The following is a 20,779-nucleotide window of genomic DNA, read 5'->3' as shown; positions in this document are numbered from 1 at the left end:
GATGCTGATGTTGTGTTATCCTATTTTAGTCATATGACATGGAAAAGCTAGCTGCCTACATGTTCTAGGGGAATTTTACGCAACAAAAGCAATGGAAAGGAAAAGCTAATTGTCCCTTGAATTAGATTTAGTATGTTGTAAAAACGGTAAGAAAAGACAAGTACTGCTTTCCTCATAACCATTTAATTCTTTATCCACAAATTTAATGGGAAAGTGATAACTTCTCTGCTGTTTCACACGGACAATCATGGGACTGTTTTTCCAAACATTTGTTTCAGTCACAGAAGTTTACCAGCACACACCACCAGATGAGAGTCACAATGTTTTGGGGGTTTTATTGATGCATAATTCTTTCCACGGTGGACACAGAGCTTATAATTTTACTCTCTCCCAGCCGAAGAAGTCTCGGGACAGACCCACAACCCATAGGAGGGACTAAATATCCCCTCCGGACTGTGAACACCTTGGGGTCTTCCAGAATGAGCTGGAAAAGGGTTGACGAAAAAAGCAATGTCTGGCTTTCCCATGATGGCTTGTGGTGAACTGCAAACAGACCTTTTCATTACTTTCTCTCAACAGTGGCTTTTTTTTTTTTTTACCACTCTATCATAAAATCCAGACGTGTGGAGTGCACAACTAATAGTTGTGTTGTCAACAGATTCTCCCACAGGACTTGTGGATTTCTGCAGCTCCCCAGGCTCTTCTTGGCTGCCTCTTTGATCAATGTGACCCTCACCCAGCCAGTTCAGATGGATGGCCGTGTCTTGTTAGGTTTTGTGTTGTATCATGCTCTTTCTATTTCTAGAAAATGTTTTGAGCAGTGATCTCTGGGATGTTTGAAGGTTTGAATGTTGTTTTAGTTTAAACTTCTCCACAGTCTTATCCTCAATCTGTCTGCTGTGGTTCTTCGTGACGCTGTTTGTTCACTAACGTTCCCTAATAAACGTCTGAGGCCTTCACAGACAATCTGGATTAGTAGGACTAGGTTGCACTCAAAGGGACTTTAGTTATTCTGCGGTGACCTTAAAACCAATTGGTTTCACGGCAATATAAGTTAAGGTATCAGAAACTGTCTAAATATGAACACACGCTCAATTTCTTGCATGTTTCTGGCAAAAGAAACACAAAAAAATCTTCAGAGCCATATATTCTTTTCTTTTCGCCGTACAATTATTTTCTAATTGTATAATATTTGAATAAAATGTATTGAAGTTTAATGAGACAAAACATCACAGATTCATGCGAGTGTTAGCTTTAAGAGGATGTTGACTCCAATTAGTGAAATCAAATGTGCTCAAATCGGGACTCCACTTTTATCCTGATGCAGTAATTTAGATTGTTTTGGAAAATTGTGTAAATTCCCGTCAAACTTAAGGATAACAATTGTTATTTTAACTATAACTTTCAGTCGTCTGCCAAATATTTCCATATTGTAGACTTTTAGTTACTGTTTACATTTCTGAAGCAGCTAAAACAACAGCAACTTCTGAGAGATTATTGCGCCTTTAGCTCTCTAATATCATCATGTTGGTGAAAAAGATGCTATCAGTCCCTGTCTCATTTTTCCTCTCTCCTTCCCGCTCCTCTCCTCTTCTTTAATCAGTTCCACTCTGTTATTGCTGGCCTGAGGCTGCTTGCCTCCTTGCTAAACTGCTTTCATAAGCCTGACACCAAAGCCGGCTCAGGTGTCCATTAGACCTTTTAAACACTGTGCAGCTGACCTCGCCGTCATTAAGGAATCACTGACATGACGCTGTTCGCACCTTCTGAAGCCAGGAGTTGCTTTTCCTTCTGAACATAGCTGACCACTTTCGGAAGGTCAAGCGAGCTCCTGTTGAAGAGGAGGGCGGCTGACCATAAAGGATGCTTTCAGATCCAGCAAAGACAGTTCAACACGAGTTCTCAGCGGCGACGTACTCATAAAGCAACATGCTTCATGTTTCAGCGAGGACTTCAGGAGAAAGAAGCATTTCCTGTCATGAGCCCAGCTGGGAGTGATTAAGAGAGGTTGGTAAAATCCTGCTCTGGCATGCGTTTCCTCAGGGAAGTTCACAGGGCTATGTAAACCAACAATGTAACAGTAACCCTCGCAGTAACCCTGCTCAGTCAGATTCATCGGGTGCAGGCGCATTTACAGCGAGCAGCACACCAAGCATCATCATTGTGTTAGTTTAATTCATGGTGACTTTTAAATTTCAATCTTTTCCGATGTAAAAAAAAAATAAAAGTTGACGGTAATTGCTGGAGCACATTGGAGTAGGCGCTTACATAAGGAGGAATTTAAAAGTTTACATGCCTCTGTTGATAATCCATGATAATGTATTTTAAGCCATGTTAGCGTAACATTTATGTGCAATTCAACAAAAAGCAAAGCTATCTGTTAGGGGAAATAAAAAGATTCTCAGCATTAAACTAAAACTTTATTGAATTTTGATTGAATTTCAACAATCACTCTTTCTGTTTGTAGTCCTTCAGCGAGCGCAAACTCGGTTTGGTAAAAATTTCCCATGCCTACTTTGAAGAAGTTCTTTAACTCTCTCCAAATGAGGGGGAAATACAATCCCACAAATTCTCTGTCAAATTGAATTCTGGTCTCTTCTTAGTCTCTTTGCCCATCTTTTGAGCGATTTGTATGTATAGCTGGACCACTGCAATGGCAAGCAAAGTGGTTTATGCTGCATCTTATGCTTTTCAAGCAAAAATCTGAAGGTTTAGGTTCAAAGCTGACTGAGTTTCTGCTCCATTCATAGTTCATCTGACGAAATTTACCCCACAGCAAGATGCTGCCACCATATGTTTCACTGTGTTTTGGTTTCATCACACTATAACATGCTCCCTCACAAGGTTTGAATTGTTTCTCTGGAAGAAAAAAGCTTCCCGTCCTAAACCTTAGCCCAGTCACATGGAGTATAATTATTTATGTTCTCACACTACAAAGAAAAAGCCATAATAAGTCAATTTTAACCACACAAAATGGACATGCAAAATCTAAACTTGTCTTTTTGTCAGACAAGTTTAATCACTTTACTGCAAAATGTGACTTTATCTGACTTTAAGTCATGGATAATAATTTATTCCTAATCTCTCTTTAATTTGCTTGATTGTGCATCTTAGATTTGGGTTTCTGTTCTCCTTTGTAAGGTCTTTAATTTTTGCCTTATTTTTTGTTTTATTCTTTTAGCATGAATAGTGTGGTATTGTTTCCACACTAATCCATATGGTAGCATATTTGCAGGTATTAAAAGAACTGCACTGAATCCTAAATTGAATGTCAATTTGCATATTCATCTCTTTGTATATTACTTCTACTGACTTTGTTTTTAATTTTATAGAATAATTTTACATGCAGTTGTAAATATACAAAAGAACTGTAGTATTCAAATTCACCCTAATAAAGAAAACCAACTAGGGCAAGCCATTAAATTCGTGCCACATTAGTTGTGTTTTGAATTTTCAATTTTGCAACATTGGTGTTTGAAATGTGAGGCAAAACGCTTCACCTCATATCCTCCCTCCTTGGCTAACGTTGTTTTGTTGTAGCTCTCTTAAAAGAGAGCATAAACAGACCAGGTTTGTGTAAAATGTTGTCTGTATTGAAAGCAGAAGGAGGCACATGTTTCTTCAATAAGGATGAAAGAACCTTGCTCTTGTAACTCAATCTTTCTGTAGCAGACAGCTTTTCATTAAGGAACAGCAGGGTCCTCTCTTTAAACCAGGAGCATCAGGATAGATGGAGCCTTGACACGCAAACAGAAACCGACGCACACTCAGAGCGTGACAAACAAACCCCGAGGATCTATGGATCCGGTGAGTCCAGAGGAGTTGGAGAAGTGGAAAAACACGTGTCCCACCTGTATTCATGCCTAGCACCTGTTCTTGCTCAGCGTTTCTTTTTTGTAATATGCTCCCCTCTGTGTTCGTCCAGCTGAGGGCTCTGTGATGAATTTTGTGATGCTGGGGGTCAGAGGTGAAAGGTTAGGGGTACTCCAGCTGGCAGCCAGGGCTACGTCGGACTCCAGTCAGGAGGCTTTCAGAGTCTGATGAAGGAGGAAGACTGGGGAATGAAGAGTGAAGTAAAGTTGTATTTGCCTTTGTGCGTCTTCAAGGCCTTTTTGCCAGCATGAAACATTTCAAAATATGATCCGACAGTAAAGCCACTGAGGTTCGTGGAGTAACTCCCCATAAAATGCGGATTCACCTGTTTTACTAATCGATCAATCGAGTTTATTTGACTGATCGACTGTGCAACATCGTTTCAGCAACAAGACAGTTCAAAGGCATCATGAAAACATAACGTCATAAGCGCAACATGCAGTCAGCAACTGTGAAAATAAGTAACAGACAGCAAGGAAATATTATTTACCTCATAAAAAAACTAGGTATTATTTAGAGGTGTCAGAGTGAAAGGGGGCTAAATTAAACTGCACACCACACTGTGTTATTTGGAAAACTGATTAAATAAAATGGAAAATTATGTGTAATTTTCCTTTCACTGCACTATTATGCACTACTTTGTGTTCTACTGAAAAACTTTTACTCAAATCTCAGTTTTGATGTTTTGTTACCTGTGGAAACACAACAGTGTGATGTGAGAAAACCCACACACTCTGCAGACAGACATTTTAAGGTGCTTTAAGAAAACAAATGTTACTTTTACATCATTATGCACCAATTGAAGAATTAATTCTACATAATAAAGTTTGTTTCTGACAGCATGCTAAACCCTAAAAAGAACTGTGCTGTATCATATTATGAAATACACACAATCAAAAAACTTTTCTAGGAATTTATATTTAACTGTGCAACATCTGTATTTGCCTTGGGATTTGTTACTTCTCTCTAGTCAGTCATTTGGATTCAGTTCTGTCCTGTATAACGATACCAACCCCCTCATAGTGGCTTGTATGGTTCCCAAAAGCACACATTTGTTCACTTTACTGGTTTATTTACTGCGGAAAACTTAAATTATGCATGAGTCAGTTTATTAGGTGCACCTGTTTGTTTACTTGTAAACACAAATAGTGATTCAATCAGTCCCATAGCAGCAACTCGGCTTTTAGACATCTGAGCGTGATAAATATGACTTGTGTTTTTGTTGTTAAAGGTCAGATGGCCTGCACCAGCAAAAGATCGTCTGACAGAAAAGAGCTGAAAAATAAGGTTGCATTTCACAGAGACTCGTGAAAAATAAACAAGGGAAAAAATGAAGGAAAAAAAGTTCCCTGGTCCAAATAATCTTGACTTCATTTTCAGCACTCAGATGTCTAGGCAAGGCGCTTTTAGCCTCATGTTGCCAACCGATCTGCGTTTCAGCACAGAAGTGTCTGTGCTTGTGAGTGTGAATGTGGCGCTAGTGTAAAGCGTTTTGAGAAGTCAGTATGACTGAAAAAACAGTAATATAAGTTCAGTCCATTTGTCTTTTGAGGACCCTTCTTACCATCTGAACATGTTTTAAGCACCACATCCTACCTGAACGTTGTTGACAATCATGATTCTTCTTGCATGAGCACAGAGAAGAAGCTTTTTGGATCTACTTTCTGCCAGAAACTCCACAGTACAAAACTCAAATCAGACCAAAATGGTTTCTAGACAATGAAAGATCTTCACTGCACTTCAATGGCCTCCTCAGTTACCAGATCTTTATCCAACAGGTAAACGGGAGATTTTCAACATGAATGTGAAGATGGCAAATCCGCAGCATGATGTGAAGCCAATATAAAACAAATTTTTATGACACGTTTCATATGTTCTCAAATTTACGCTTTATCAAATTAAGGCAGTTCTCAATGCGAAATGGGCCCAACTTCAAAGGTTCATCTAATAAAGTGGCTGGTGAGTGTAGGTGACTTCAATATTAAAAAATAACAATATTATGTTTTACCTTTAGAGGCGTGTTTTGATCTGCCAAATTTAGCTCCGTTTTGACACTTGGTCAAATTTCCTTACAAATACAGTGCACAAATTATTAAGCTGTTTACATGCTGGATTTGACATGAGATACAAAGACAAGAAACTATTAGGTGTAACAGGCTAAAAATTTAAAAGCATTCTATACGTGTCTATACAAACATGTGATTAAAGACGAGGTTTTGTGAAGAAAATAGGCTGTGGTTTCCCTTGTTTTTCCAGTGGTTGGTAGGTCCTTTAAATTACTGAAGAGAGCCACATGTGCCGCTTATTGGCATGAAGTGTGTTTGATTTAATAGAGTTTTCCAAAACATTAGCTCTCCTCAAGTGGAAAATCTTTTTAATGAGAAGTGCACAAAACACGGTAAATAGCCATTAGACTTAGTTTAACAGCTCCCACATGTTTACTGTGTTTATGAGGGGTGTGACTGAGAGAGCAGAAGGTTGTTTGACTCGTTTCTGTATGGGGGAAGAAACTGAGAAAGACCACCTGAGCTTTTCCTTCTCAATTGTATCTATAATATGCTATTTCCATGGGTAAAACACACAGTCATAGCCGTGTAAAGGATTAGCTGCAGCAAACAAAAAGATGAACCACCGTCTTATGTGTCTCCCTCCAACAAATAATCTCTACTACCCTGTCATCAGCCTCCTGTGTCTGTCTGCTGTAGAGCGTTGCTGCCCCTGATCCATCTCCTGTTGTTACCTAATTACATGAAGTCATCAGACGGCTCCAGATCTCAGACTATCTGTATCATCACATTGCTCTTTTTTACGCACCCCAAGTCCCTCGCAGAAACACATTTTTCACAAAAAATCAAAATGTTAAAAGCTTTTGAATCTCTAGATTTATTATCTTTGCTCTTCCATGGAGGTCCTTCCCTCACGCTCTTTAATTATAACTCTAAACTCCATTAGATGTCTGATGTGTGTTTAATGAATGTTGGTGAGGCATCCGTTAAGTTAATTGCAGATCATTGAGATAATTTCAGTTATTTAGAAAACCCGCAGCTTTTCCAACTGTTATGAGGGTGGGGAGGGGGAGCGGATTTGACTGCAGACTGAGTGAGCAGGCAGAGCTGTGGTTAGCCTCAAATAGAGCCCTGTGCTGCGGGACAACCTTTATGGGATTTACTGACAGTAATGATGCTCATGATGAGGTGTCAGATTATTGTTTTAGAAAGCTGAAGCTCCTTTTATGTTTTTCCTTCTCTTTTATGACAAACAGCCTTACAAACTGTGCTGAGGTTTAGCGTGGAGCCTCCTGTCTCCGGCTGACTGCCACCTGTTAAATAATATGTTCTCTATTTGTTGCTTTACCAACAGAGACGGCTTTGTTACAATGAAACGTGACAGCTGCATTCATAAACTCTGCGCTATTATTAACTACACACCACAGCTAATATCCTACACTTTAACTACAGTTATAAGATAATAAAAAGGTATTTTTATTTCCTGTATCACACAGTCATACATAAAACATTTTGTGTCTGTACATGAGATACAGTAAACATATACTTATGGGCCAGATGGGGCCCCTGCAGAACTAGTCTTGGCCCCTGTACTGAAGACACAATACTAAATCAATTTCTTAGGATGAAAACCATAGCTAATTGGTTCTTTGGACTAATAAAATTGTTTACCTTCACAATTTTACTTTAAAAATTAATTTGAAATGAAGCTGTTGCCCTTCAGCTTCAGCTGTATCAGTTTTCATCTTCTACATCAGGGGTCAGCAACCTGCAGCGCTCATGAACCATCAACTGGGGACAAATGCGGGTTTCCATCGCTCCAACATCATCAGGCAATGGTTTGTGACCCACAACAGGATGCTGATGGAGTTCCTCTCACTGCACTCCTCATTCCTCAACCCCATTGGGGAATTTTCAAAGTATGGTGGTGGAAAGTAAAGCAAGATTGCACTGCAATTACTACAGCCTTTCATGTAGTTTTCCTTAATAATATTGCCTTATGTTCACATTTCTACTTTTCTTTTCTTTTCTTTTCTTTTCTTTGTGCTGGTCAATAATTCTTTAATAAATTAAAAAATACTTTATGAACTACAAAGAGAAATAAAATGTCATTCAAATTTCTCCAAAGAATTGATAGTTATGAGTGATGACTGTGGGCAGGAATAATGTCCTGTAGCAGTCTGTGAATTTGAAGAAGCCTCTGACTGAAGACACCAAGTCGTTATATAACAGTCTAATGACCAGGATGGTCAGGGCTTTCCATAATGTTTTTAATATTGCTATGATTCCCTCATAAAACAATAACAACTATGTTGGACTCAAAGATCCTGAGCAGTGGTGAGGACATATTTATCATTTATACACGTGTGTGTAATAAAACTAGCTGATATAAAATGAGCTGTCATCACAATTCTCCTGATAAGGCAGCCTAGTCATAATACATCATGCATTATTGCTATTCTGGATAGAAAAATTAACAATACAGAGCTTGAAACTGATTAGTGGTTCACATAAGCTGTTTTAGATGCATAATATAGACCAGATAAACGATGATGAATTACTCACAAACGCCCTCACAGAGTTAAACAAAATACAAAGGTCAAGAAAACACAGCAGGTTTTATTGGTGGGACTTTGCTCGTTTTTTTTTTTTTCCCACAGCAGGTGAACGAAGGGAAGCGTTCCTCATTGCAAAGCTGACAGCAGAAGCAGACACCATGATTCGGTAAGTACTTTACAAATCTCTTGAAAATGTTCCTGGCTTTTATTTGAAGTATACTGGAATTTGAATTAATCTACAGTCTTTTCACACGCAGGGTTTCTATCGTAGTCTGTGTTTTGCTGATGCTAAGCGTCAATGGAAAGTCCTTGGTATGTAAATGTGCTGTTTAGATTCAGATCAGATTGAATCATACAAACTTCAAAAGCTTTTTCCGTTGGCGATGGATGTCTAATATTTGCTCTCCTCTTCAGAATAAACCTTCAGATGAACACTTGGAGCAAAGGGTTGTGTAAGTTCACATCTTCAACCAAAAGTGCAAAACTCAGTGGACTTTTCAGATGAAGGCTGACACGGCATGTTCATTTTTACAGGTTCATTGATGACAAAGGGAAGCTGTCCTGGGGAGCAGAGGTGGAGCCTCCAGAGGACATGGACAGGACTGAGTATGAGGTCGACCCTCGTATGAGGATCTGGAGCAGCATGAAGGACAGCGGACAGGAGAAACACTACCTGAAGCCCGAGGAGGATCTGGATGAGATTTACCATCCTTCAATAGTCGAGCTCCAAGCTCAGATCAGAGAGTTTGGATACCAAGCTGAAGGGAAGGGAGACAACCAGCATTCGCCTGCACAGATGGCACAGGTAGTCTATCTGCAGCCTGAGGAAGACATGGATGACACTTACCACAAAGACCCCCTCTTACCCGCCCTTCAACGAGACGTGGCTGAGGCTGCTGCTCCTGTTGACCTTCCCTCTCAAAGAAAGTACACTGAGCCAGAGGAAGATCTCGATGATCTTTACCACAGAAGGCTGGACATGCCAGTCCTTCAACAAAAGGTAGCCGAGGCTCCTGTCGACATTCCCTCTCAGAGGAAATACACCGAGCCAGAGGAAGATCTGGATGGACTCTACCACCAGTAATCCAGGCTTAGCATTTATTTAAAACATGTCAGATGCAACACACAGACATATCTGTGTAATTTGATTCTGTTAAACTGCTTTACAGTAATGAATCAATCATCATCTCTTTTACATTTCATGTTGATAGAAACGTATGCATTCATGAGAGACTTCAGGTTTTATTTGATGAAGATAAGGAGAGAAGGTGTAGAGGAGAGATAAAGTCATATCTACTGTATATGAGAGCAATTAAAACATTTTTCATATTAATTGTAGAACAATAAAGTATGATTTTTTCTGAGCTTTGAATAAAAACTCAACCCAAAATAACCATGTATATGTATTTTTATTTTAAACAGAAAATAATTGAATTTGTGTTTCAGATTCCTAAAAAATATTAAAAATTGGAGCCTCTGGCAAAACCATGTTTCCTTCACTGCAGCATCTCAGCAGGAATGACTCCCTTCTTCAATATTAAGTTTCCATAGAGAGCAGTTTCCCTGAGCAAAAACAAAACAGAAAAATATCAAACAATTCTTAAAAAACAAAAAACAAGAAACAAAAACACAACTTGGGTGCAAACGTCAAAATTTTTGGAGTCGAGGGCCAAAATCTGAAATAAGTAAATAAAAATAAATAAAGAAGAACGGGATGAGGAAAAATGGATCTTAGAGCCCCTGAGTTTTCCCACAAAACATATTTCAAATGTTCATGTTTAAGATGTTTTAAAGTTTCAGAAAAAAATAATTATTTTTAATTTAAAAAAAAAAAACTGTAAATAGTTTGAAATTGTTGAAGATTTAAAAGAATTGAACAAATCCAAAAGATGCAGGACACCATCTCTTCTGGACAGCACTTGGACACCCCTGCCACGTTTTAGTCGAAGCAGAAAAAATACACACCCTGTTGCCACGACAGCGTAGGCCTTTTTAGCTCGTTCGTAGAAATTAAATCTTTCCATTTTCTCCAGAGAGCTCTGCATGTGAACAACAATCAGTAAAAACTTATTTTTGTTTTAAGTTCAGCCCGTAGGTAATTAGTGTCATACCTGAGAGCCTGCCCGGCTGAGGAGCTGTGCGTAAGTGTTCCACACTGGGACAGCTAAACATCTCTGTTTGTCACTGTCTACCAGATCCATGACTGCTGCCTGTCGGCAACAAATTTAACATGTGATATTCTTTGCTATGTTACAGCCTTATTCCAAAATGAGTTTAATTCAAAAAGCCCTATAAATCCTAGAGAAAATACTGCAAAAAAAAAAAACAAGAAAAAAAAGAGAGATACCACAATGTCAAAATGTTTCTATGTAATTCAACAAAATTTAAGGAATTAAAAAAAAGTAATTAAAGGTGGAAAAAAACACATATAAAAAAAATACTTGTATTTCTTTAACACTAATCATCCTTCAAATGTTTTTAGAAGTTGGGGTCTACCTTTGAGTATGATTTGCAACAAAACACACTTGTGTTGGTTCATAGTTGACAGAGCAGGTCAGAGCAGAACAAAGGAATGGTTATAGACTTCAGAGACTCAATTGTGAAAACACAAATTTAAAGGGACAGAACAAAAATCCTGCAGCACTGAATGCCCCAAAGTTCCACCCAGATTAATGTGTGCAGAACTTTCTTCTAGTTGTGTAATTAACTACACAACAATTGTGTAATTAATTAGTCAGAAATGTCAAATAGATCTGTGCTAATAAATACTGAATTGAAGCAGCAGTGAATACTTATATATGTGACTTCTTAAAAAAATATTTTCATTTTATAATTATGGGTTATTCCATGTAGAACTTGGAGCAAATTCTACGTAGAACTCCTTATTAGAATTGGAATAATGCTGCAACATAAAACGTCATGGTACTGTAAATACAAAATAGCTGGAGACTAAACTCTGATTTTGACATGCATGTGTGGAACCCTGTACCGGTCTATCGACGTAGGTATCCAAGGGCAACAACTTTAAAATCGCCTCTAAAAGTTGTGGGATTCCCAGACCTGAAGCCAAAATGAATCATAGTTAAAACAACAGACTAGTAACACACTCTGGTATGATGTTTTCATTTCAACATACCATCAGCTCTGATCTCTTTAGGACCACAGGCACAAATGGAAGACGCAGGGAAATTGGCATCTGCAAGTACTGAAGATGATAAAACATGAAATTAGTTTCACTGTTGTTGACATAAGAGCCTTCTGACCCCTTACAGTTCAAACACAGGTTGCAACCACCGCAGGACATGAATGACACGAATAGAGCTGTGGATCATACCCAGTTCATCCCCGTGGCCCATTTTGGCCAGCGCATACAGCAGCTCGGGTGATAAAACAGAGGGGATGCCCTTCAGAACCACCATCCTGCAACCCGAACAGCGTAGAATTCACAGAAACAGAAATTGAAGCGAACCGAGAGGATTTCCCTGCATCTACTTCCGCCTTTGTTTAGCTTTACAGCACCTACTGGCCAGAAAGTGAACTACAAGCAAAAAGATTACAAATATTTTTGTCAATTTACAGAAGGATGTTTATATTTTAGATACAGAAAAATGCCGTTTATATTTTTTTGGCACTTGTGATGAAGATTGGTAAAAGTATTTAAAACGTATTACTGTAACAAAATCTCACACATTGAATTAGTGAAAAACAGAATAAAATTTTCTAAAAAAAATTGCAGCTTAAGATTATTTTTAAATATAACATTATTTTTAAATATAACAAAAATATGCACATATTTTTTATATGTTCAGATGGTACATACAGTAAATAGCTAAATGTCTTCTATTTTGGGGTCTTTTTGCAGCAAAGTAAAACAACAGACTGAACCTCCTTTTGGAAAAATGATTCTGTATTTTTCACTATGGCTTGTAGTTTGAACACAGACCTAATCGTGTCCATAGAGGCTCAAATAGAGCCAGCAATGTGACTAAATCTCACAGCTGCTGTGTTATTTTGGGAAATAAAAGTGACTTTGGGGGAAGTGATTTGAGGCTGCTGAGCAGGAAAAAAAAGAACCCCGCAGGAGTCGGGCCTGTCTGCCAAATCTGAAAGCCCCTTCTCCCTCTATGGACCCATGCTGCTCTTGCTTTATTTCGCCTTCTTTAAATGAGTTTATCACGCTATGAGGGTCTGTGCTGCCAAATTGCAACGTTTTGCCCCCTTTGTGTGCACGGAGAGCCTCATTTAAGTCTACATTTATTATTTTGACCTTTCGGCAGCCTCAAAGAGGAGCTCCTTTTCTGCTCCTCTCAGTGTTCTTTGGTGCTTTCCTGCAGAGTGAGAAGACAAGTTTTTTTTGTTCCTATTCCCTTTAAATGTTTTGTTAGAGGTGCTGACAAGTGAGCAAGATCCAGGGGAATATTGAATAAATAATAATAATAATAAATAATAATAATAAAAACAATTAGGCCGTCGCCTTGTGAAGATATGAAGTGCCGCCGTATGAAGATCAGTGAGAGAAAAGATGCCTCCTGATGATTGGAGCAGCAGCAGAAAGCACACTTTAACCAAATTGGTTCTGGTGGTTCTCTTTGAAGATCAGTAGTTCTGCAGTTACAGCGCAATGGATATGTTCAGACAACAAAAATGTGGAAATTTACTAAGTTGGTAATTTTTTTTTTACAACAATGTGTATGTTATACAGATGTACCTGAGTAAATTGTCAGAAAGTTACTCTATTTCAGAATTCAATTCAAAAAGTTAACCTCAGACAGACATATTGTTAAATGTGTATTTCTGATTATTTTGGCACTAATAGCTTCCAGCTAATAAAAACCTAATGTATAGTTTCTCACTAAAAACATTTTAACATGACAATTTTCTACCATGTTTTTTTTCCCACTAAGCATCTAATAATATGTTTGAATATTCTGTCCATTGTTTGGAGGTTGGACACACAATCACCTGTGATGGAAAAGCACAAGGGAAAAGAATATATGCAGGTTGTCTATACCTGCTTATGTTTTGAGGTTATGGGATTGGTTGGTGCTCATCTCCCAGAGGTGGAGACTCGAGTCACATGACTTGGACTCAAGTCATTAAAATCAAGACTTGAGACTTGAAAAAATTTTCAAAGACTCGGACTTGCAATCATTGACTTGGGACTTGACTTGAAGCTGTTTACTTGAATAGACTTGATATTTTATCCAAAGTCTTAACATTTAAAACACCTTAATTTCACTCATTCTGTATTAACCGGCGCAGGCAGAAGTACATTGCTAATTTATTAGTAGTATATTAAAAATATATTAAAAGTATATTTTTAATATAATTCTATGATAGAATTAGTACACTCAATATAGAATATTTTTGGAATATTTCTGTTGAATTCTACATAAAAAAGTAGTATTCAAGACTACTTGAATACTACTTTCAAGTAGTATACGTTGAGTATAACGTATACTGGTTATACTTAACGTATAACCAGTATACTGGTTATACTGGTTATACTTAACGTATAACCAGTATACGTTGAGTATACTAAAAGTTGTAATTTAATACCATTTAAATACTACTAAAGTATACCATCCATCCATCCATCCATTTTCTTTCACCCTTGTCCCTCAGTGGGGTCGGGAGGGTTGCTGGTGCCCATCTCCAGCTAACGTTCCGGGCGAGAGGCGGGGTCACCCTGGACAGGTCGCCAGTCTGTCGCAGGGCAACACAGAGACACACAGGACAAACAACCATGCACACACACACTCACACCTAGGGACAATTTAGAGAGGCCAATTAACCTGACAGTCATGTTTTTGGACTGTGGGAGGAAACCGGAGTACCCGGAGAAAACCCACGCATGCACAGGGAGAACATGCAAACTCCATGCAGATAGACCCCAGGCCGGGAATCGAACCCAGAACCTTCTTGCTGCAAGGCAACAGCTCTACCAAAAAGTTGTTCCAAAATAGTACAGATTAAGTCAATCAAAGTATGCTAAAGTATGATAAAATTTAGTATACTAAAGCATACTTTTTTTTTACTTGGGTAAGGCAGTAAAGTGCCCTACCCATTGGCCCAAAGCCAATGGTTCCCTGGCCCACCCTGTTCAGGCGAAGCTGCGCAGATCACTGCCAGTTCAGACTTGTGGGAATAATGCATTTAGTGCCCACAGATTCTATTTTTTTTTTTTTCATAGCACATGCTCACTGTGTGCTATTATTAGCCCTAGTGGAAGCAGGTCAAGGTTGAGGAGGAGGAACATAGTGAAGGACTGAAGTGAGAACTGGTCAGTAGGATCCCCTCCACTCTGCTTCACAAAAGCAATGGCCTCAGCCAGAACCTGCTCCTTACGTGAGGCCCTCCCTGCCACAGCATCTTCTCTCTGGTTTGCCTCCTCAATTGGCCCCATCAGGAGTCGACCCTGAGGGGTTCCACGATGAACTGGATGTGCATGCACGATCTGACCGAGGAAAAAGCATCAGTCTTAAAAATTAAATACAGATATTGTTTGAATTGATAACACAATAATTACACTGTATTTTTGTAACCTTTTTCAGTGAGCATGCTCTGAAGCAATACCACATAGCAGTATCATTCATTATAAAATACAGTAGACTACCGTTTTTCGCTCTGTTGTGATGCCCACACAGTCTAAATAGCAGGACACCCGCAATACAACGCGTTAATATAGGACAAAAATACGTTGTTTTCGAGATTTATTGGATGACATTTTTTGGATGACAAGAAATAACACACATTAGTGTAATCGTGTTACAAAAGTAAGTGCAATTTGTACGTTTTCCTCTTTTTTGGCGGGTACACAAAATACAATATGAAGCCCGCAAGAAAAATGTTATGCTAACTTCGGCTAGATAAACTTAGCTGTTGCAAAAGACAAAAATATATTGAAACTTACCGATCACCAAAGTATTCACGATGAAATGATACTAGCTCTTCCTCGTCAAATGGTTCAGAGGTATAGAAGGTGGAGGGACATAGGTCAAGAGTTACCTGAAGTAAGAGAAGTTCCAGAAGGTGGAAGGAGATTGGAAGATAGGTCAAAAGTTAGCCAAACTAAGCAACCAGCTCCGGGTGTGATTGGCCCACCGGAACATGAAGCGCGCACCCGATTGGCTGGTTTGGGGGCGATTACTTTGCCTTACTTTTGGCTTTTTTTTTGTTGCTCTAACTGTAGATTGCAGGAGGCGCAAGAGTGACACGCAAATTCGTGAAGCGTTCCTTATTTTCTTCTTTGCCAGAAGAAAGAAAAAACATCTGCGAAAAAATTCCAGAACAAAACGGCACGGTCAAATCACAGTCATACCATTGGTTCCTGAACAGGTTTCCTCCAGAAGCTCACTTCCTAGAACGTAGCTTGGGTGATGTCATCAATCAACCATACCAAAGTGTTGAGCAGTGTTCCCTGATGATGCACACAAAATCTGGTGCAGATTGGATGATGAATCAGGAGGATATTGCTGTTGAAACAGGGTTAATTGCTCGTTCAGAGAACCTTTTCATGATATGCTTATTTTTTGAGACAGGAATTTTGGGTTTTCATGAGCTGTATGCCAAAATCATCAGTATTAAAACAATAAAAGACCTGAAATATTTCAGTTGGTGTGCAATGAATCTAAAATATATGAGTTTAATTTTTATCATTACATTATGGAAAATAATGAACTTTATCACAATATGCCAATTTGAGAAGGACCTGTAAGTATTAAAATAAATAATTATAAAAGTATCAATAAATTGAGTTAAAAATAATCCGCATTTGGGCTCCACGTAAAGTCTTAAAACAGCTCCACCTAGTGGTCTAGAGTAGACAATGCAAAAATCGCATGCTACTTTACCATCACAGCTAAGGTGACACTAATGAAAACTATGGAACACCCTACGTCAACAACTTAACATTTTTCAAGAATCCTCACACAATAATTAGTGTTTAAAATTGTTATTTAGCTTTTATTTGCAAAATGTACACATAATAAACTGCTACAAACATTTTAAAAATGAAAAGGCAGAGTTAGTACAAATTATTCTTCCATCCTTCTGTACACACAGACTGTAAAACAGTTTTCAAATCACCATCACAGTCAAGTCTCCTGATCCAATACAGCACTTTCTTAACACTTCACCCCAGCAGGCTATGATAGGACACTTTTCACTTCACTGTTTATAATTTTCAGCTCATATACAATCAGGATCTCAGTATTACACAATTCATTACCAATGAGGGAGTGATCAAATGATTGCCAAAACCCAATGATCTCCTTTGAACTTTTTATTTACTGGTCCTGGAAATTGGCTTTTCTTTTCTCCACAAATGCAGTCATGCCTTCCTTACGGTCATCCTGCAGACAAAATCGGATTTAAACATCACTAATCAGCTGTTGGAGACAGAGTTAACACTCACAGTTGATCAACAAACAGGCTTTTCTATATTTACCGTCGCAAAGGTAGCGTGGAACAAACGCTTTTCCAAGCGATTTCCTTCAGCCAAAGTCAGTTCATAAGCTGCAGTTTAACAGAGGATCCAGTTAAACAAAGTTAATGATTCAGACTTATGTGAAGATAAATAAATTCTTCACATACCTGCATTCACGGCTTCTTTAGCCATGGTGCTGACCAGTTTGGAATTGGCAGCAATTTTCTCCCCACATTTAACAGCTTCAGATATGAGCTGGTCCACAGGATAAATTTTACTCACCAAACCTGAAAACACACAAAATGAACCATAGAATATGCTTCATTGTACATCTGATATTATATATTGCATCACATATGGCTCTCTGTGGGTCATTCAGATTAATAAAAAAATGATTAAGTAATCAGTAGTTACATTAGCTGACTTAGCTTCTATGTTAACGCTATAGTTTATATCCAAAAACCTAAGATGCTTTTTTATTTTATATACTCTACAAGCTACTGAATTATAACCACTGACGTTCACACAACTATCCAGAGATGAGAAGACCTTTAATGGAGAGGTTGTACAAACTGCCATGGGTAATATTTGATGTTTGCATTATTTTACTTTACAAACAAAACTGGATTCATTCCACCACTTCCAAGCTCCTTCACATCTGATGTTCATCTGGCATGACTTCTTTATCTTCAGGTCCTTGCATTGATACTCAGACAGATTCAAGACAGACAGGAGCTGGTTACCAGCACTAAGGAACGCATAACTTGACAGGTTTTACACATCCAGAGTTAGGATCTTAAGCTACTACAATGTTACACTGCCAGTGCCTCCCTATTGTTTCTTCAAATATAAGCAATGTCTCTATGGCCAAAGAGTTGTAGTTTCTTTTATTCCGAGCCAAAAACATGCTTCCAGTAAGCATGATCTTTTTCCAGTCTGTCCTTGGCATACTTCAGTCTGGCTTGAATGTGTCTCTGGTCTTGTGTAGAGCTGTAGTTATTGTTTTCTACAGAGGGAGTTGAGATCCTAACTTGGATTAGTCTTGCAATAATCTTGTACTCTTTTTCTCAAGTTTAAACTGGTGTGTTCTAGTCCTTGGTAAAAGTGAATACAAAACCAGAAACCGAAATAGATCACTACATCTTGTTCATAAAGTGACTATATAATGTTGCCATTACCTGACTGTTTGGCCTCCTGAGCATTAATCCTGTCTCCTGTTAGTACCAACTCCATTGCCAGGGATTTGCCAACAGCACGAGTCAGGCGCTGGGTGCCTCCCGACCCTGCAGGTAAAACAGTCATGCAGAGTCAAAAACAACAGCGCTGTAAGATCCAAGTAGGACAGAAAGAGGTCTTTACCTGGGATGGTCCCCAGCAGGATCTCTGGTTGGCCAAACTGTGCCTTCTCTCCAGCGTAGATGATGTCACACATCATGGCTAGCTCACAACCTCCACCCAGCTGCAACAGAATCAGAACAAGGAAGACAATCAGGCTGCATTTATTTGACAAGGTATGAATGCATGTCTGCTGGTTTTAAGGTATTACATTCAACAGCGGGAGTGTGTCATTATGCACAGAACAATAACAGAAATCTGATATATGGATAAAATAATGTTGAACTCTGTAAGTGTGAAGAAGACTTCTAAAGGTGATTTTCCACTGGTAAGTCGCGCACCATCAGGTTAATGTGTGGTTCGGTTCTACCCCAGGTAGTGAGCTACAACAGGACTGAAGAAACCTCAATAAAGATGGATGGTTTGGAAGCCGTAACATTGGAATAACTTTATGACAGTTAAAGCCTCATGACTAAGCAGCATTAAAAGACGTTTGTTTTAAAATGTCAAGTTTCTTTTTTCTTTTGGTTGGATTTCATGTGCTAGACTCTTCTGGAAAAAGATAAAAAGAGAGAAGATAAAAAGAGAGAAAATAAAAAGCTCTGTGATACTTACAGCAAATCCATTAACAGCTGCGATTACAGGTTTCCTCACTGTGGATACTCTGTTCCAGTGAGCCAGAAAGTTCCCACCATAACATTCCTGAAAAGTTCGATTCTGCATCTCTTTAATATCTGCTCCGGCTGAAAAGACACAACAGCAGAGTTCACCTCTAAAATATAGCCACTTTAATCCAAACAATCTGCCAATATAAAAACATGTGATGCCATACCAGCAAAGGCTCTCTCGCTGCCAGTGATGACAACAGCTCCAATGTCTTTGTCGGCTTCAAAGGCATCCAGCGCCTGCCCCAGCTCCTTCATTAGATCGTCACAGAGAGCGTTGAGAGCCTTGGGTCGGTTCAGCTGAATGAAGCCTACATTGTTCTTGTCACCTCGCTTTTCCACCAAAATATACTCGTACTGACCACCTGCGTGAAGAAGCTGCCTTTACGATCACGATCCACAACTTGCAAAGTTAGCTGCCACTTTCATCTATCTAGTGGGAGCCATTTTTAAAGTACCTGTAACTAAAATGTCTCTTTTTCTTAAAGTACACTGATGTTTGAATTGTTTAGTCAGTACATCCAAGAAGGAGAAAAAGCACAATTAAAAAAAATTAAGAAACTGAATGAGAACATTCATTGAACTCTTGTGGATGGACATTTGTTTGGTTGTGTTATGCAACCAGTTGGCTTGCTGAGAAGAAAGTCACCCTCAGATAAAATGTATTATAATTAGAAAACAAAAGCAAGAAAAATTCAATAAAACAAATGTTTGATGTAATTTTATCTGGAACAAGCTAGCAGGTCTTATAGCTCACATTTGACAAGTTAGATGTATTCACAGCAGAAAATAAAACGTTGCAGGGTCTGCACCACCTTTTAGTAAATCTGGAAACATAAAGGAGGAACATATGATCAAGTCAATATTTAAAATTGTGTTGTTTTTTTCTTACCAAAGTGAACAAAATCTTGGTTTAATGAGTGCTTTCATGCTTTTATGTAAAAAACAAACAAAACAACAACAATCTAACAGTGGTCTAGTGACAGTAGCAACAGCAACATTAGAAGTTCTAAAAATATACTTTAAAAGATCAGATAAGCTCGTTCCTGTAAAAATAAACGTAATAAAATGCAGCAGCAAGGTTAAAGATTCGCTTATCTGCTGCACACTTGGACAGCATCCAGATGTCTTGACATTGTATTATTGCAGCCAGGTGTTCGCCTCGCGGACCCCTGGCTGCTTTCTGACCACACACCTGAGCTGTAGAGGCGGCTGGCGGACAGCAGGGCCGGCGCTGCTCTGGAGGACTTCAGGAGCAAAGCTGCGTTTCTGCACAAAAAGGCCATGACTGCAGCGAGACACTGAACTTAACAGCAGGCTGGTTAGTGGGACCTTCCTCTTATAATTTCTTCTTTAGTGCTTGTTTTATGCTGCGGTAGGCTCAAAAAAAGGCTTCACCGCCATCTAGTGTCTCTGGAAAGAAATGCAGGCACGGTTATGTATTTATGAAATTCACCTCACTAATGAAATGTTTTTCATTGTGATCATAGGCGTAGGAAGCGGGGGATGCCCCCCCCCCCCAATATTGGAGAGAGCCACATTCGTCCCCCCCAATAATTTCACCGCAGTTGCGAAGAATCTTCCACTCGCATGCTTTTATTTTGAAGGCGCACAACAGCGCATTCAGCAGAGCGCTTCCTCCCCCTCCCCCCTCTGAACGAGAAGGTCCTCGCTGCAGCATGCAGAAAGGGGCGGGGACGGACCACTGTCAGCCTCATACCTTATATGGAAATGGGACCATTGCACTCCGGAAGTGAAGGGGGCGCTATTTTCYTAATTTCTAGTATAAATACCTTAAAGAAGCGGGTTTGAGATGCCGATTGAAAGAAGTTTGAGAGGGTTCATGTGTTCGGCACACGATCCAAAATGGAAAAGGCGCAAAGTCAGCAAAAGGTATTTTTACCTTCTTTAAAA

At 39.0% G+C, this 20,779-nt stretch overlaps 3 protein-coding genes across 6 annotated transcripts; 1 reads left to right on the top strand and 2 right to left on the bottom strand.

Moving 5' to 3' along the window:
• Positions 1 to 8,309: 8,309 nt before the first annotated feature.
• Positions 8,310 to 9,759, top strand: LOC103476969 (uncharacterized). Its single transcript, XM_008429750.2, has 4 exons — positions 8,310 to 8,603; positions 8,695 to 8,749; positions 8,852 to 8,889; positions 8,972 to 9,759. Exons 1-4 carry the CDS (start codon positions 8,404 to 8,406, stop codon positions 9,519 to 9,521), a joined length of 843 nt encoding a protein of 280 aa, XP_008427972.2. The 5' UTR covers positions 8,310 to 8,403; the 3' UTR covers positions 9,522 to 9,759.
• A 71-nt stretch (positions 9,760 to 9,830) lies between these two features.
• fuom (fucose mutarotase) lies at positions 9,831 to 15,530 on the bottom strand. Of its 4 annotated transcripts, none has more exons than XM_008429747.2 (6): positions 11,772 to 11,982; positions 11,574 to 11,642; positions 11,427 to 11,497; positions 10,549 to 10,647; positions 10,403 to 10,476; positions 9,831 to 10,000 (listed from the first exon to the last, which is right to left on the bottom strand). In XM_008429747.2, the coding sequence occupies exons 1-6, from the start codon at positions 11,854 to 11,856 to the stop codon at positions 9,934 to 9,936; spliced, it is 465 nt and encodes a 154-aa protein (XP_008427969.1). In that variant the 5' UTR covers positions 11,857 to 11,982; the 3' UTR covers positions 9,831 to 9,933. The 4 variants fall into 4 exon arrangements, with proteins under 4 accessions (XP_008427969.1, XP_008427971.1, XP_008427968.1 ...); XM_008429746.2 differs by lacking the exons at positions 9,831 to 10,000; positions 11,772 to 11,982 and adding exons at positions 14,786 to 14,894; positions 15,351 to 15,530 and having other exon boundaries at positions 10,051 to 10,476; XM_008429749.2 differs by lacking the exon at positions 10,403 to 10,476.
• An 851-nt stretch (positions 15,531 to 16,381) lies between these two features.
• echs1 (enoyl CoA hydratase, short chain, 1, mitochondrial) lies at positions 16,382 to 20,223 on the bottom strand. The gene is made up of 8 exons (XM_008429744.2): positions 20,061 to 20,223; positions 19,033 to 19,230; positions 18,816 to 18,943; positions 18,225 to 18,324; positions 18,044 to 18,148; positions 17,033 to 17,152; positions 16,887 to 16,954; positions 16,382 to 16,791 (listed from the first exon to the last, which is right to left on the bottom strand). Exons 1-8 carry the CDS (start codon positions 20,149 to 20,151, stop codon positions 16,726 to 16,728), a joined length of 876 nt encoding a protein of 291 aa, XP_008427966.1. The 5' UTR covers positions 20,152 to 20,223; the 3' UTR covers positions 16,382 to 16,725.
• Positions 20,224 to 20,779: the final 556 nt, after the last annotated feature.

The sequence above is a fragment of the Poecilia reticulata genome, linkage group LG15 (genome assembly GCF_000633615.1).
Source record: "Poecilia reticulata strain Guanapo linkage group LG15, Guppy_female_1.0+MT, whole genome shotgun sequence".
In the NCBI taxonomy this organism is placed as follows: Eukaryota; Metazoa; Chordata; class Actinopteri; order Cyprinodontiformes; family Poeciliidae; genus Poecilia; species Poecilia reticulata.
Note: the sequence above shows the minus strand (reverse complement) of the source record. Positions and strands in the feature narration are given on the sequence as shown.

Coding starts and splice junctions, on each gene's coding strand:
- echs1 (XM_008429744.2), bottom strand. CDS start 20,151: ATGGCCTTTTTGTGCAGAAACGCAGCTTTGCTCCTGAAGTCCTCCAGA. Junction 18,944..19,032: donor CAGCGAGAGAGCCTTTGCTG/GTATGGCATCAC, acceptor GTGTCTTTTCAG/CCGGAGCAGATATTAAAGAG. Junction 17,153..18,043: donor TCAGGAGGCCAAACAGTCAG/GTAATGGCAACA, acceptor GTGTGTTTTCAG/GTTTGGTGAGTAAAATTTAT.
- fuom (XM_008429745.2), bottom strand. CDS start 11,856: ATGGTGGTTCTGAAGGGCATCCCCTCTGTTTTATCACCCGAGCTGCTG. Junction 11,498..11,573: donor TAAAGAGATCAGAGCTGATG/GTATGTTGAAAT, acceptor TTTTGGCTTCAG/GTCTGGGAATCCCACAACTT. Junction 10,648..11,426: donor ATACCTACGTCGATAGACCG/GTACAGGGTTCC, acceptor TGTTGCCGACAG/GCAGCAGTCATGGATCTGGT.
- LOC103476969 (XM_008429750.2), top strand. CDS start 8,404: ATGCATAATATAGACCAGATAAACGATGATGAATTACTCACAAACGCC. Junction 8,604..8,694: donor GAAGCAGACACCATGATTCG/GTAAGTACTTTA, acceptor TTTCACACGCAG/GGTTTCTATCGTAGTCTGTG. Junction 8,890..8,971: donor CACTTGGAGCAAAGGGTTGT/GTAAGTTCACAT, acceptor TCATTTTTACAG/GTTCATTGATGACAAAGGGA.